The sequence below is a fragment of the Bradysia coprophila genome, chromosome X (assembly GCF_014529535.1).
Source record: "Bradysia coprophila strain Holo2 chromosome X, BU_Bcop_v1, whole genome shotgun sequence".
Lineage (NCBI taxonomy): Eukaryota > Metazoa > Arthropoda > Insecta > Diptera > Sciaridae > Bradysia > Bradysia coprophila.
The window spans coordinates 674,883-689,210 of record NC_050737.1 but is presented as its reverse complement, the minus strand read 5'-3'; the positions used below and the strand labels follow the sequence as shown (position 1 = coordinate 689,210).

Genomic DNA, 14,328 nt, shown 5'->3' with positions numbered 1-14,328 from the left:
AGATGTGTGTGCTATGTATAGTCCATAAACACGACAAACACCTTTACATACTATTTGACTGTGTTTTGAGTAACATTATTGCATTAAGCTTTTTAGCTAATATTTATCTCCTCTCCATGTGTGCAGCAATGTGAAACAATTAAAAATAAGTAAATGAAAATTCGGCCAAACATTTACACCACAAAGCAGAACTTAAATTTCAATTAATATTGTCTTAATCAATATTCACCCGCTCGAAGAATTAACCAAAAATTCATCATGACTTCCATTAATATTTCAGATAACCTCTCGTGTAAAGGGAAGTAAAATGCAAAATCATCCATTCGACATAAGAAAACAAAAAATGACTGTTGGAGTTCACACATTTAAATTTAGTTTGCTCGGCGGTCACAATGGCGACGCTGCTTTCGAAATGTAAGATAGGGTGGCTAAACAGCATTTTGATTTTGTATACATTTTTCGCTTTGTTTATTGGTTATTTACATGCTTATGCACGGTAAAGTGCACTTTACATCACTGCTTATGACAGTGAAAATGCACTTACCGTCCACAAACTTGTAAAATGTTTTACGTGTTACGGCATGCTTCATTTTCATTTACATTGCCTAATCACGTGAAGCATTGTACTTACTAGGTTCCAAGTTGTTATTTGACAAGTGGGGAATACAGCCCTCCCCTTCTGGTCGGGCTGTAACACCCCACTTATCAAATACACAACTTGGAACCTCGGAAGTAATATACTATTACGTCACTGCTTGTAAATGCTTGTTTAGGCATTTGTGATTACTGCACTCGCCTTCGGCTCGTTCCGCAAACCTTACCATTGCCTAAACAAATATCTACAAACAGTGACCTAACATACTATTGTTGGTCCGAGACGCAGCCGATGTCAATAATCACATGAACACTTTTTATTTTTATCATGAGTTATGTAAAGAACCTAAACATGCTTTTGAGCTTTGAGTCATTTTACTTTTCATCCCTAGTGATGTAATAGGCAACTTTCGACCCTAGAGAATGCAAAAGCATGTAAAGTTATATTTTTGTTTCCAAACTGAAAAATTAAATTGGCTTGTTTTGTTTTTATAGTGTATTAGGTAAGGTAACCGGTTTCGGCATTTTGAAAGTTTTTTTTAAAATCAATTAATTAGAAATGACGCGGAATAAATTTAACTAATTTAAATCGATCAAGCGATCAGGTAAATTGAATTAATTGAAAGTTTGAATTTATGAAGCGCAAACCTTGTATGTTCTCACATTGTGGCACTGCCCTACTGAGGGTTTCACTGAGCCGAAATGTCTCTCCATGTAATAATCACCAAAGACGTTGTTAAGGAAACTTCTCTTTGCAAATCACATAGTTGTAATTAAGTTGACACAATCTAATGCTCCACTTGAATTCCGTTGACGCTTCAAGTACAGCACAATGCGCAAAACGAACATCAACCTTTCTTGGTTGATCATCGGCCCAATTCGTGAATGTAACTTTGTCGTTAATGGCATTCCAACCAAATGCGCCATTAAATTGATTAAAAACACCTCCTGTCCAGAAATCGTCACTTCCACATCCTATTGTAATAAACGAAAATCAATTCAATGAATTTTTATAATGGGAAACTTTGTTCCTGGAGCTTCTACCAAGTTGTTTAATTTTGCTCACAATCCAATTGTCCTCTTCCTTTGAGACAATTGAAAGCAACGTCATACGCTTGTCATAGCAATATGAAAAGCCGGCAAAAGCACTCATCTGCAACGTAAATTGTCGGTTAATTTGAATAATTTGTGTCAGTTCTGTTAGTTCATAATTGTATATAATGCGATGCGATTTACTTTGAATGTTGTGTTGAAGTGAAACTTTTTTCCGGTGAACATAAAAGTGCTGTGCGGTAAAGGATCAGTATTTGCTTGTACGATTTCCTTGCAAATGAAATAGTTTCGATCATACTTGAACCATTCATTGGTCCATTTGAAATCTGCTGCCGCTTTTAGTAATATAAAATGGACGTTATTGGGTAAGGTCAGGTTGCCTTTGGCTGGTTCACCATCAGCCCAATTTACGAATTCAATTTCATTCGCATCGTTCCATTTGAATTGTCGTTGCGGCCAATACTTGCCTCCAGTCCAAAAATCGTCTTTTCCGTAACCTTAATCAAATGCATATCATCGATCAATTTCTGATGTGAAACCCGTTTCTTTTGATTTCAATATCTACCGAGCTCTTTAATTGTTTTCGCTATCCAAGCATTCTCTTCCGCTGAGTAAATCGCAACCAATCTCATCCCCTTATTCCAACAATATCTACTTGCATCGAGCCAGTTCTCCTACAACAAAGAAAAAATTGCCCACCATTTTAATCAATATTATAGAGGAGCATAGCAGCAGAATTTGTTGCTTGTACTTTGTATTCAGTGTGGAACAGATATTGAGTTCCGTTGAACACAAATGTGTTGTGAGGTGGGTCAGTTGTGCTGATTGCAGTAATGCTTTCGAGTATTGGAGTTGTACTTTCGAACTTCGAGTCTGTACTGTGATTGAATATTGTGCCGTTCAATACCGGCAACACCAACTGTATTTGGATGCTTTTATTGTAGTACGAAAATTCGAGGAAAGATTCACTTCGATTTGCTGAACACATTGTGAATGCAATGGACAAAACGCATAATTGGAAATTCATTTTGTCTAATAAATTTGTGAAGCAATACCGACGTTAATTGAGGATACAAAACTGAGAACAAACGATCTGAACCACTGCAACTGAACGAATGATGCCATTCAATGGGATTAATTTTTGTACATCAAAACTGGAGTACGATTATCAGCAACACAGTGGTTCTTCATTGAATTGATAATACTTTAAGTGCTTCCGTTGTTACTCTTGATTCAAAGTTATTACTGGTTATGGTTGGTGAATATAATTGATTGTCAGTGACTGCATTTAGTTTGATGCAAATAAAATTCAAATGATAAAACAGGCCCGTAGGAAGTTTGTACGCGTTCTTTCGTGTCTAAAGGACATAATATGTTATGTTCCTCAAAAGTGTATGAAACCAAAATCATGAAACTTGGTTGGAACTTACTCGACCTGTGTGCATCAAAAGCGTTCTGTTCATGATGGGAGAGCTACAATATTCTGATTAACTGCTGTGCCTAATTACTCCCTGGTGAAAATGAAAGTCTTAAAAGTTTCTATCACCATGAAAATCAAAAACCGCTATGGAGGCATAGCAAAAACGAATATTAAAAATAAAGTTTCTACTGCAATAGGTTCTCTGGACTATTCTGCGTAGAGCCTGGGATTGGGTGTTCCGAAAAAAGAAATCAAAGCTGAACTACGACTCACCCTAACAATCGAAAAGCATTGTAAAAGGTTGTACCATTTCTTATTTCATTTAACACAAACATATGACCCAATAATTTAACTCTGTTACAACTCTGTTCACCTGCAATCAATGAACCTAACTAAGATCAATTGCATTTAAATCAATAATGAGTGCAACATTTCCAACTGGTGTATCGAGAACAACAATCTGTATTTGTAAGGGAGAGAACAGGAACATTTGAGGTATAGTAAAAACAGTCAATGTACGCCGGAAGCTGCAGGCTGGATGTATAATTGGACAGACGCGTTTGTTCATTACATTCAATCTGTCTCAACAACACAAAAAGTGTTAGGGGCTAGATCATTATTGTTTACTAGTTTTTAATGTTGTCTAGTTTCTACTTGCGGATCCTTTCGCTGATGTTTTTTCTGTGCCAGTGTTAAGTAGTACCACAAACCATCTAGTGTCTGCCCATAAAAGACTTTTTTGGCATTTTTTGACTCTCTTCCCCGTTCAGATTGTTACGCAATGGTTCATTGTTGATAAGTGTCGTCAATGTTTCTAATATGGACTCAGCCAAGCTATCAATTTCCTCGTAACAACACCTTTGTGAATCTCATTTTTACAGAGTTACAATATTTTTTCTAAAATCCAAGCCATTTTGTTGTCTTTTCCACTATCTCTGTACCAACTCGACCGAATATGCTTATCTTCAGACTTGAATCAGCATTTGTGATTACGAAACGGGAACAAAAAAGAAAATTGAATTTGTTTTACCCAAGTTATCGACCAACGGACATCGTTTTTTTCGCTGATTGGGCATCTCCGGGCCACCATAGAAGGTTTCCTCTCACTCAGGGATTCCAGTTCGACGTGTTACAAACGTAAGAGTGAAAGCATGAGACACACTTCGTACGGGTCTAAAATTGTTAAAAGTTGGAAAGCCACAACACAATATGAGTAGATCAGTCAAAAAACCCTTAAAGGGTAAATGTGACGCAAGTCCTTTATCTTACTTACAATATAACTGATATCGCTGAGTGTGATGCATTCTGCGCCTGTACGTTAAAGTTTTATCAGCACAAGATGAACCCAAAAAAATTTAGAAAGAAAATTGTATTAAAAAAATGCGTTACATAGTGGCAGATGATTCGGCTGTCTTCCGTTTAAATTTCATCTTTCAGGACGTATTTTTCCGTATTTTAACCCTTTTCCTAACCGTAGTTTCCTCAACATCCGCCACTTGGGACGCAATTTTTTGTCTAAAATTTTCTTTCTAAAATATTTTGGGTTCATCTTGTGTTGATAAAACTTGCGTCACATTTACAATTTAAGGGTTTTTTGACTGATATCAGTTCTTTTGTAAGTTTTAAGATTAAAGCGCCAGTTAAAACATATCAAAAGTTTTTTTAGAGACGAAGAAAGCAATATTATATGTCACGTAACACAAAAGATAATAACATATAAAACAGTAACATCCAACTACCCGACAATTTTCATATTTGCCTCTGTTTTCTGCTTCTAAAACTCTGAGACTTTGTCGAAGACACCAACCTTAAATTTGAAACACTTTTCCATTTTTGGTCATTTCGCCCGTATGGAACTATCCATAGGATAAATTGTATGTTAACCGTTTGAATGCAACTTCTTTCGTTTTGAAAAAATTCTTGAATGAAATTTGGAATTGACGCCGTAAGTGTGCCTAATATTCCTTTGTAATGTACAGTGTACACACACCTCCACGCGTTTACATGAAATGACACAAGTGTGATGGGAACTCTGAAAAACGTCGATTTTAGCGTTACATAATTATTTAACAACTCTGAAAAAAAATTACCTAAATAGCTAATAATAGCAACGCAGTGCACTGCAAATTGCTTGTAGTGCGTTGGGCTTAGTATGTAGTTGTTATAATGTATATTCCTCAGATCCCCCAGCCCCAGTGAACATCTTCTTAAATTGTGTAGCTTTGGTTTTCGAAGGTTGAAACAGAAGGGAAGTAGATAAATTTCAAGTACTTCCGGAACGTATATTAGCCGCGACTGTGGCGTAATCTGTTATACGGTAGACAAACCAATGGTAAGAACGATCAATTTTAAATAGTAGGTTTTGATCCAGGGTCAAATAATTTAAATAATGTTGTTAATAACAATGAGTGAATAAACAAAAGTTCATTTTTAATTGAGGGAAACATTAGAAATAACCTACGAAGTTTATTCAATGACTTATATATCAGGAAGAGAGAAAAGTGTGTCGATATGTTTTGTAGATGTAGATTCTGAACAATTGAAGTAGGAGACGTCGTACCTGTTCCGTAGGTAAACAGAACGCTATCGTCCGTGGAGGCCCATAGTTTGCTTAGTAGAAATTTCAAAATTAAGCAGAATTCAGGACGGGGCTGTGGATATTTTATACGACAGTGAGTTCTGTTGTATTCGGAGCATGGTAGTATTCTAGAATTACCTCTCAACAATAGACCTGTTGCTTTTCGCATTAGACATGAGTTTAATATTGATCATTTACTTGTTGATTGGGAAACTGTATTGTGACGAAGTTTTTCGAGGAAACTAGGGTGTGCCATGGACATAACTGGACAAAATGTTGTAATCGTTTAAGAAGTAGAAACATTATTTTGTTGGCAGTCGTAGTAGAATAACAAAAATTGTATTTTCAAATCAAACGATTTTACATTTATAACATAAACAAGCACATCAATTGGCACTATTGAATGGAAGATAAAAAAAGCCGTCAGATCCTCAGTCCCTGTTTTTCATCCGGAATTGTAAACGCAATAAGTGAAGCACATTTATTAAAATGGCTGTACCCATCCACCGAACGCTGCTTCTAATTCACCAGCAATGCATAAACATAAACGATCTTGATATGGAGCCGCTACAACTTGAATGCCAATTGGATGGCCATTCGAGTCTTTTCCTAATGGCACATGAGTCGATGGAAATTCAAGTATGTTGAAGATCATCGTATACATTACACCAGCAATCTTAACGAATGAATCGCCATGCCTCAGTGCTGCCACCGGATATGTTGGATAGAACATAACACCATTATCACCAAGAAATGACTGAAAATGAGAAGGAAAATTCGTTGAATCACCAGGTTGCACAATTGTTTATTGTTGTACGTACGATCAAGTGTTTTTTCAGTTCGTCCCCTTTTTCCACATAAAGCGGAGTCTTTGACTTTGATATGAAACCGTTGGTTTGCATCAGTACGCAGAAAAACAATGCTGCGAAAGTGTATTTCGATCGGCCGATCAGTGATCGGAGCAGCTCAACAAATAAATTGTCTTCTATTTGTGGATTATCCGGATGAGCCAATATTGATGGAATATCGGTTATGTCGAACAGTTTTGTCAAACCAATTTCCATGGACTCTTGAAGGCTCTTCATTGGTGCCTGGGAAAAAATGATTCATTTTTCATTGGGCACATCATAACTAGATGATAACTTACTGGGGCTGTTTGCAATCCATTTGATTTGAAGTGCTGGATTGCTTTCCACATTGCGATTTTGATGCTGTCTTCAACGGCAATGTCCATAAGTGAAAATCCAGCATCTTCCATGTAATATATCTGGAAGTATCAACATCAACATCAACCTCTCTTCATTATAATCAAATGTCTGTTCATTTTTACCTTAATATCTTTGGTATATAGCTGCTCATCCAATCGTAATTTCGAAGCGTTTTTACCGCTCATAATATGAACTAAAGTCGGTAGATCTTTTGCATATCTACTCATGGGACCGAGAACTAAATATTTGCCGAAACATTCGTCTGATGAATTCGGAAAATGGCCATCGACCGAAACTACACCGCCAGTCGGTTTATGACCGAATATACCGTTAAATTGTGCAGGTACTCTTATCGATCCAGCAATGTCGGATCCAATTCCGAATAATGATGCACCAGCACCAATTAGAGCACCCTATTCAAACGAATCAATTTTTATTTAACACAAAGGTTCCTAATAAACTTTAACAGCCTGCAATACCTCTCCCCCAGATGATCCGCCTGGTGTTCGTCGAGAATCGTGTGGATTCAGTGTTCGTCCGGTGATAAAGTTATTCGATTCCCAGCTAGTGCAAAATTCTGGAGTGTTCGAAACCAGTAACGGGATGCCTGTTTATAAGGATATGTTGTAAATAAAAGTGCGAAATCTAGTAAACGTGTTCGGTGCATTTACCACCCGCAGCTCGTAAGTAACTGACGGCTTCACCATCTTTATTCGCTTTTAAGTCTTTACGTGGTAATGAGCCAACACTGTAGGATAGGCCTGCAAGTAAGAAATATTAATGGAACTGCGATCGAAAAAAGTTTAGTGATGATTTGCGAGTGAATGATCTGAACCTGCGCTATTATTGAAAGGGTTCTGGTATGAACTGTGCTTCAATCATTATTAAAACAATTTCTACGGCTACGGTCTTAAAAAATGATTTAGAAAAATTTCGCTATGTGCTTTCGGTTAAAATGTGTTTTTGAGCAACAAGCTTCGGTAACTGTCAAAAATAGACGAGTGAGTTTGCGAGTATCACAAAATTGTTTCCGAATGAATTACGTATCCATTGTGTTCTGTTTTACCACATACGAAAGTTGAATTTCACATAAAAATTCACGAAAAACGAAGCGACAATATTCCACATGTAATCGATCATCTTCGCAGCGGGAAAATTGCTTTGTAATGTTCTACTTTCAGTAGGCAGTAAAGTAGGGGTAGGTAGTAAAGAAATTGTCACTAGCTGAAGAAGTAAATACGGAAAGATGAGAACATTATACTGATACATTAGGGACCATTCATTAAATTCGCGCAGTAAAAAGGACGAATTGGACGAAATTTTATTTCAATTCTATCTTTATTGCGAATTTTACGGACGGCTTTGCCAAATTTCCTAATTTTTCTATCATTTTTGAACCGATTACATCGGGTTGTGGAGGTGTTTTACGAGATTTCTTCTTCGAAGCTTGTGTGGCTAGTGGGAGGGGATCAAAAACCGAAAATCAGCACTTTTCCTTCAACAATTTCTTCGGTTACACGAGCCGTGTGGGTCGTGTGGATTGATTGATTTTATTTATTGCCCAAATATGTGTAAGGTGATAAACATTATGGATTAACATATTATACGCGAGAAAAAACAACGCGAGTACATAAATTTGTGAAAACTTGTAGAAGATTGCATTATAAATAAAGAGAAGAAGGTATTCACATGTACTATTGAGCCGAATAGGTGCCCATTGGTTTTAAAATTCATCCACACTGAAATATGTGCAGTTAAAGTTTTCAACCGAAGACTTGCACTGTTCTCGAGGTACACAAAACGTACATGGTCGTATGGGGTATCATTTGAAAAGTAATTTTATGTGTTTTTGGATCTTTTTGGATACATATGCGATGAAATATCGCTACTTAAGCATTTCAACCTCTATTTTATCGTAGATGCATCCAAACCACATAAGACCCTATTTGGCCCAAAAGCACATAAAATACGACACACGACCATGTACGCTTTGTGTAGCTCGAGAAATTTCTGTAAGAACAGTGTAAGTCTTCGGATGAAAACATTAACTACACGTATTTCAGTGTGGATGAACTTTAAAGCCAATAAGTCCCTATTCGGCTCAATGGTTAACTTTCTAATGACACTCCACACAACCCTGTACGGCTCGTGTAACTAAAGAATTTTTTTTAAGAAAAGTAAGTTTTTTAACACAAGCTTCGAAGAATTTTTTGGAAGTGCTTTTGATTTCTAGGCTAGGGTCGAAGTAATTTCTCGGTACATATAAAAAATTCCCTAAAATATGCCCTGTCCATATGCTATTTTAGAAGTGTTCATTTTGTAAAAGTTTCATTAGAACTTCGAACTGTCTTCAGCGTATATGAGCCACAATTTCATTTTTCGCCACCTAAATTACTGTCCAGCTAAATTTTTATTGATACACAAACAAAACACGAATAGCGAGTAAGAAAGATACGGAAAACAAAACTGATTGATCTTCGCTTGAGTATGCTAATCGATCGTAGGTGATAAAAATATTTTGCGCATAATTGTTTGTCGTCATAGAATTTAAGCGCGTTGATATAACACTGTGTATAAGTTCTTCGACATGCCTGTTTAGAGGCGAAATCAATTTCTATTAAATGTGGTAATGAGCAATAATTCAAATAGCAATATATAGTTTTAGTATGGTATGGAGAACGTCAATCAATCATTCTACCTATAGCATAACTCGTTTTAATTAAAAGCGTTTTTATTGTTCTAGTTGGGCACAGCGCGATATACCTTTTTATAATCGTTATAAATCAACGGAACGGATTTAATGCGGATATCATCGGATCTTTTGCATTCATTTGTGGCTAAATATTATATCAAAGTAAGTAAATAAAGCAATTCGAAACCGCCGCCGTTGACATGCAAAAGGTCATTTTTGCTGTCAAGGTTGACATCGCATTATGATAATATTGTGAATATACTGTGAAACGATCTGTTTTGTTTGAAGATCGCTCATTAATTTCATTTATATAATTTTTATAATCATATCATCAGCTTAAAAACGACATTATCACTCGGCATACATAACTTGCAACTTTTACTCTTTAATTAAGTGGAGATGCAAGCCATGTGCAATCGCCGTTTAACACAAGGTACGATGACTCGGGTTTTTTTTTATGTTTTTAATGCAAGTACGAAAAAGGTACAGATCGGTAGCGATATGCATATTTTAACATTTTTCCATTTTAATAATTTTAACAATTTTATTGGGAGCTTTACACAAATATCTCAGTAGACTCGTGACTCTTAACTCAATTATTTCGATCCTTTGTCAATCTAAATCAGGTGTCATATTGAAATGAATTATCCTTTAAGGGCGGCAGAAAATGTTTTGGATGAAATTCGATTAAAATCGCCCAAAGTTCAAACACTAATCGGAGCAGGAGCTGGCCTAGTGGCAGCGATAGGTTTCGTTTGGTTCCTTCAATATTTTTCATATTTTCTTTTTCTTTTTAAATTTAACTCGATTCCTTCCTGCAGTAAGTATCAAAATCGCCGAATCAATAGCCTTATTTGTGGGAGCAGCGCTGTTGATACTGTCCCTAACAACCGACTTTGTTCAGATACCAACAGTCAATTTAAAGTTCAATTTAAATTTAAGTTTTGTGAATGGGTTGATCCGAAGAAATGGACCGTTAGCAACTGGCTTTATCGCAGGATATTTAATTGGTTTCGCTATGCTATGAACAGGCGGAGATTGTCAATCAGAAGAAATTCATTTTTTTTGAAATTTCTATGTGTCGAATTCGTTGTATGATTTAATATATACCAAGAGTTGTCTGCGTACAGTTGTTCCAATTTAATGTAATTCGATCTTTGACATGAGCCCCTGCCTGTTCATAAATGCTCCTATGACTCGTGAAACATCTAAAGTCAGCCTTAGGAATAAATATTTTACGAGAAACCAAACCGAACATTGAATACAGTGTCACAAGTACAAATTGGACTGTACAGAAATGCTCAACCAAAGGTTAAAACACAAGGCTCCTAATCGTTGACTTATAATATTCGATATAAAATTTCTATCAAAATGCTAAATTCGAGGTTGCGTTACATATATTGACCGCCCACAATGGCAAGCAATATATCTAAAGCACTAAATTATGTTGCTGTTGTTGGATAGATACGAAATAATAATGTGAATGAATCGACGATACGAACAAAATGTGCGACTCACCTTTTAACGAACAGCTTTCCTTAACAGTAAATGGCACGCCTAATATCGGATATTCTCTGATTAGATGTATCGGTGACATTGTGGCAACCATTTTATCGGCTTTGATTGCATCTTGAATAGCATCGTCGAAGCGATCTTCAACAACGGCATTTAATAGTGGATTCACTTCCTTAATGCGAGCAATGTACGCTAAAACCACTTCTTCGGATGTTACCTAATTATTAAAAAAAAAATTGTTTGTCTCGTTCGCGATTTAGTTAGTGGTTATATAGAAAGGCATGAGTGGTTCTATCTGTTTCTGAGGTATACAGAAAAAATCTCACCAAAATATATTTTGCATAAATGCGGAGATAATATCACGTCGAGGACAAGGACCATGCTTTATTTTAAAATTTTTTTTAATTTCTTTCGAATTGTGTTGTCTCGATAAACATTTTGAATTTTCATTATGTAATTTTTTTGCTGCTCGTTTTAAAACCAACATTCCGCACCAATCACTTGAGACTGACATATTACTGTATCGTCAAACACGAATAATTTAGAGAACGTATTTCGCTAAGATATATTTCAGAAGAACATATTGTCTGTTACATTCAAGAGATTGTGACTTCAACTCTTTTATGTGCGGCAAGCATATCAAAATCTACTACTTCATTCGTTACATATTTTCAACATATTGATTCAAATCTTTTACTTCAGTGGTTTTAGTAAACACTTTACTATTATAAGGCAGAATTCATCTAGATCATTGTTCATTTTTGAGCTCACTATCGACAACAGATGATCATAGCTGTTCAACGGCAGATTCCAAAAAAACTGTGATTGGGATATATCCCACAAAGGTTCACTAATTCAAAAAGTAGTAATGCATCAACTTAATCTGTCTAGACACACCAACGGAGAAGTATTTTAATAATAAAATAAAAACCGGCAAACAATCAATTAGGTAATTTGGAAAAATAAAATTCCCCGTAAAAGACTTGTAGATTTGAATTTCAAACGAATTCGTTAACAATTAAATCGGCAGCTGATTGGCTTTATAAATAAAATTTTATTTAAAAGTACAATTGCGATCAGGTTGTATGAAAATGAATCTAACAATTTTGGGCTAAATCAAATTATTTTTATTCACTTATCGTTTCGACAAGTTGTGGAAAAATTCGACTTTTCTATGTCGTCATAATGTCATTTCATCACTTATATTTGGAAAAGAATTGCAATAACTTCATCTCAAAATCAGACGGTATAAATGGCAAGAATGAAAAAAATCATTCAAGAGTTCTGTAGTTCAATGGTCTTTCTTAACTAAGACGGTGTAACCACATGCTTGGAAGTGATATCATTTTGTGTGTGTTCTCCATGCACTCAATGTATCAACATTTTATTTCAGACGTGTTTACTATCGTCAATAAGAATTTTTTGTATCGCTGAAGGTGAAAAAATATTGCGCTGTACCAAAAAGCATCAAGTTTAATAATATAGTTTTAAGTCGCACACTAACATGATTTGATTCACGCCGCAAGTGAGCTAAAAGTTCAAAATGGACAGTGAGAGAAGTACTGCTCCTAGCATGAACAAAGAAACTATTTTGAGGCTGATATGAAATCACAATTTTCGTTGTATGAGTCTGACCATACAATACAAACAATCCTAAGCGGTTGCTCTCATCACTAAGCCTCCAAATTTGACAATTGTCCATTTAGCAGTGCTCGTTGCCTAACTAACGCAGCGTTGAATCACCACCATTTACGATAGTCTCGTAAAGGGAACCGTTGAAATTTATTTTTGTACCCGTAGGAAGTGCTGGGGTCGTATTTATTTTATCTTCGAGCTTCGACTAGAAACGACTCAACCATTCACAACATTCTAACAGGTTACCGGTATACGTTAATCAGTCTGAGCAGTTTCTACCGGTAAAATACCAATCGTAAAACGATTTGAATTTATTTCGGACAATAAAAAAAGGCGAAAGTTTTCTGTTTCATCTTTTGATAAATATCCCAATCCCAGTCCAAGTGTTTTTATTGCACTTCTTCATCAAAATAAATATTTCTTTGAAGTGCTTTATAGTGCCATCATTATCGTTTAATACCGACACAACATTTTGATGGGAAACCCATTTGACACAGTCAATTATAGAACTGGTCATCGCCTATACATTTGATTTAGCTTTTTATTTTTCGAAGAACTTTAATAGTCTTGTTTTCGACGTCACTTTTGATGTTAATTTTTTTTTATATATATGAGATATATGAGATAATATAGACACACAATATTTACACTTATGTCTCTCACATGTATACTAATTTAAGCGAGAGTGATTAAAATGAAGGAAAAAAATTGTCAAATAAATTATAGTAGTAATAGTAGTAGTAGACCACTTGAATAAACAATTAATAAAAGAATTCATTATGATCTAATAAATCACCTCTCTATTTCGAATTTTTGCTGCCAGATCAATAGCTGGTGTTTTTAAGAGTTCATTTTGGATGGGCGGTATTCGAATGGGACGATATTTGAAGTAGTTTATAATTGCCAACAATGGAGTTACAAAAAATCCAATAACTTTGAAACAAAAACCAATAAAACGTAGCAATATTTCCATTATTTCATTAATTTCTGTTCGTTTGCTATATCCGTTTATAAATGGACCCCGACACGAACGTTGTATTCAATTCACAGTGCACCATTAAATAATGTACAATTTTAAAGTTAACTACTTATTCAAATTTGTCGCATTATATAGGGCGGTTAATATTCATAAACACAATAACGACAAAAACCGTCCGCAATATCGGCGCTTATATAAACTTACTTAATCGACTGTTCAACGTTAACTGAAAGAAGCATTAACGTTTTTATAGAATAAAATTTCCTTCGAAGCCAGTGTAGTGTATATAATATTCAGTTTTTGTTTTTAATTACGATCACTTGAAGGATAAGATAGAGCAAGTTGTGTGGTGTATAATACTTATATGTAACATAGCATAGTACTCTTGCGCGTCAGTATTTAGCTTTCTCTAAGTTCTTACTAATTCTAAATTTGATAAAAGAGAGAAAATATGTACGGTACAAGAACACGACCCAAGAACGTGATTCATTGTCCATTATAAAATAGTTAGCAAGCAAGAAATGTTATCAGAATTAGTGAGATGCTACATGCTACGAAAATGTTATCACCTTTCTTTCTTCGAAGGTGTTTCATAGTTTCTTAGAAATTCGTAGAAATGTCAAATTCTAAATTTTTTGCTTGTTATAATTCGCT

At 35.4% G+C, this 14,328-nt stretch overlaps 2 protein-coding genes and 1 long non-coding RNA gene across 4 annotated transcripts; 1 reads left to right on the top strand and 2 right to left on the bottom strand.

Moving 5' to 3' along the window:
- Positions 1 to 1,353: 1,353 nt before the first annotated feature.
- On the bottom strand, positions 1,354 to 2,759 carry LOC119085656 (macrophage mannose receptor 1-like). The gene is made up of 5 exons (XM_037196104.1): positions 2,399 to 2,759; positions 2,213 to 2,321; positions 1,831 to 2,144; positions 1,661 to 1,747; positions 1,354 to 1,569 (listed from the first exon to the last, which is right to left on the bottom strand). Exons 1-5 carry the CDS (start codon positions 2,672 to 2,674, stop codon positions 1,354 to 1,356), a joined length of 1,002 nt encoding a protein of 333 aa, XP_037051999.1. The 5' UTR covers positions 2,675 to 2,759.
- Positions 2,760 to 5,965: 3,206 nt separating this feature from the next.
- On the bottom strand, positions 5,966 to 13,907 carry LOC119081215 (fatty-acid amide hydrolase 2-A-like). Of its 2 annotated transcripts, none has more exons than XM_037189941.1 (8): positions 13,492 to 13,907; positions 11,064 to 11,277; positions 7,525 to 7,614; positions 7,333 to 7,460; positions 6,976 to 7,266; positions 6,793 to 6,912; positions 6,467 to 6,736; positions 5,966 to 6,402 (listed from the first exon to the last, which is right to left on the bottom strand). In XM_037189941.1, the coding sequence occupies exons 1-8, from the start codon at positions 13,666 to 13,668 to the stop codon at positions 6,130 to 6,132; spliced, it is 1,563 nt and encodes a 520-aa protein (XP_037045836.1). In that variant the 5' UTR covers positions 13,669 to 13,907; the 3' UTR covers positions 5,966 to 6,129. The 2 variants fall into 2 exon arrangements, with proteins under 2 accessions (XP_037045836.1, XP_037045843.1); XM_037189948.1 differs by lacking the exon at positions 13,492 to 13,907 and adding an exon at positions 13,156 to 13,227.
- On the top strand, positions 10,101 to 10,673 carry LOC119081230. The gene is made up of 2 exons (XR_005088463.1): positions 10,101 to 10,293; positions 10,367 to 10,673. It is a non-coding gene; the product is annotated as an uncharacterized LOC119081230 (long non-coding RNA).
- Positions 13,908 to 14,328: the final 421 nt, after the last annotated feature.

What these genes read in the sequence shown, in the direction of transcription:
- LOC119085656 (XM_037196104.1), bottom strand. Translation starts at nt 2,674, where the DNA reads ATGAATTTCCAATTATGCGTTTTGTCCATTGCATTCACAATGTGTTCA. An exon ending in GAAAACAATTAAAGAGCTCG is followed by an intron (nt 2,145 to 2,212) that starts GTAGATATTGAA and finishes CATTTGATTAAG; the next exon opens with GTTACGGAAAAGACGATTTT. An exon ending in ACTTCAACACAACATTCAAA is followed by an intron (nt 1,748 to 1,830) that starts GTAAATCGCATC and finishes TTTACGTTGCAG; the next exon opens with ATGAGTGCTTTTGCCGGCTT.
- LOC119081215 (XM_037189941.1), bottom strand. Translation starts at nt 13,668, where the DNA reads ATGGAAATATTGCTACGTTTTATTGGTTTTTGTTTCAAAGTTATTGGA. An exon ending in CAAAAATTCGAAATAGAGAG is followed by an intron (nt 11,278 to 13,491) that starts GTGATTTATTAG and finishes TTTAATAATTAG; the next exon opens with GTAACATCCGAAGAAGTGGT. An exon ending in TTACTTACGAGCTGCGGGTG is followed by an intron (nt 7,461 to 7,524) that starts GTAAATGCACCG and finishes CCTTATAAACAG; the next exon opens with GCATCCCGTTACTGGTTTCG.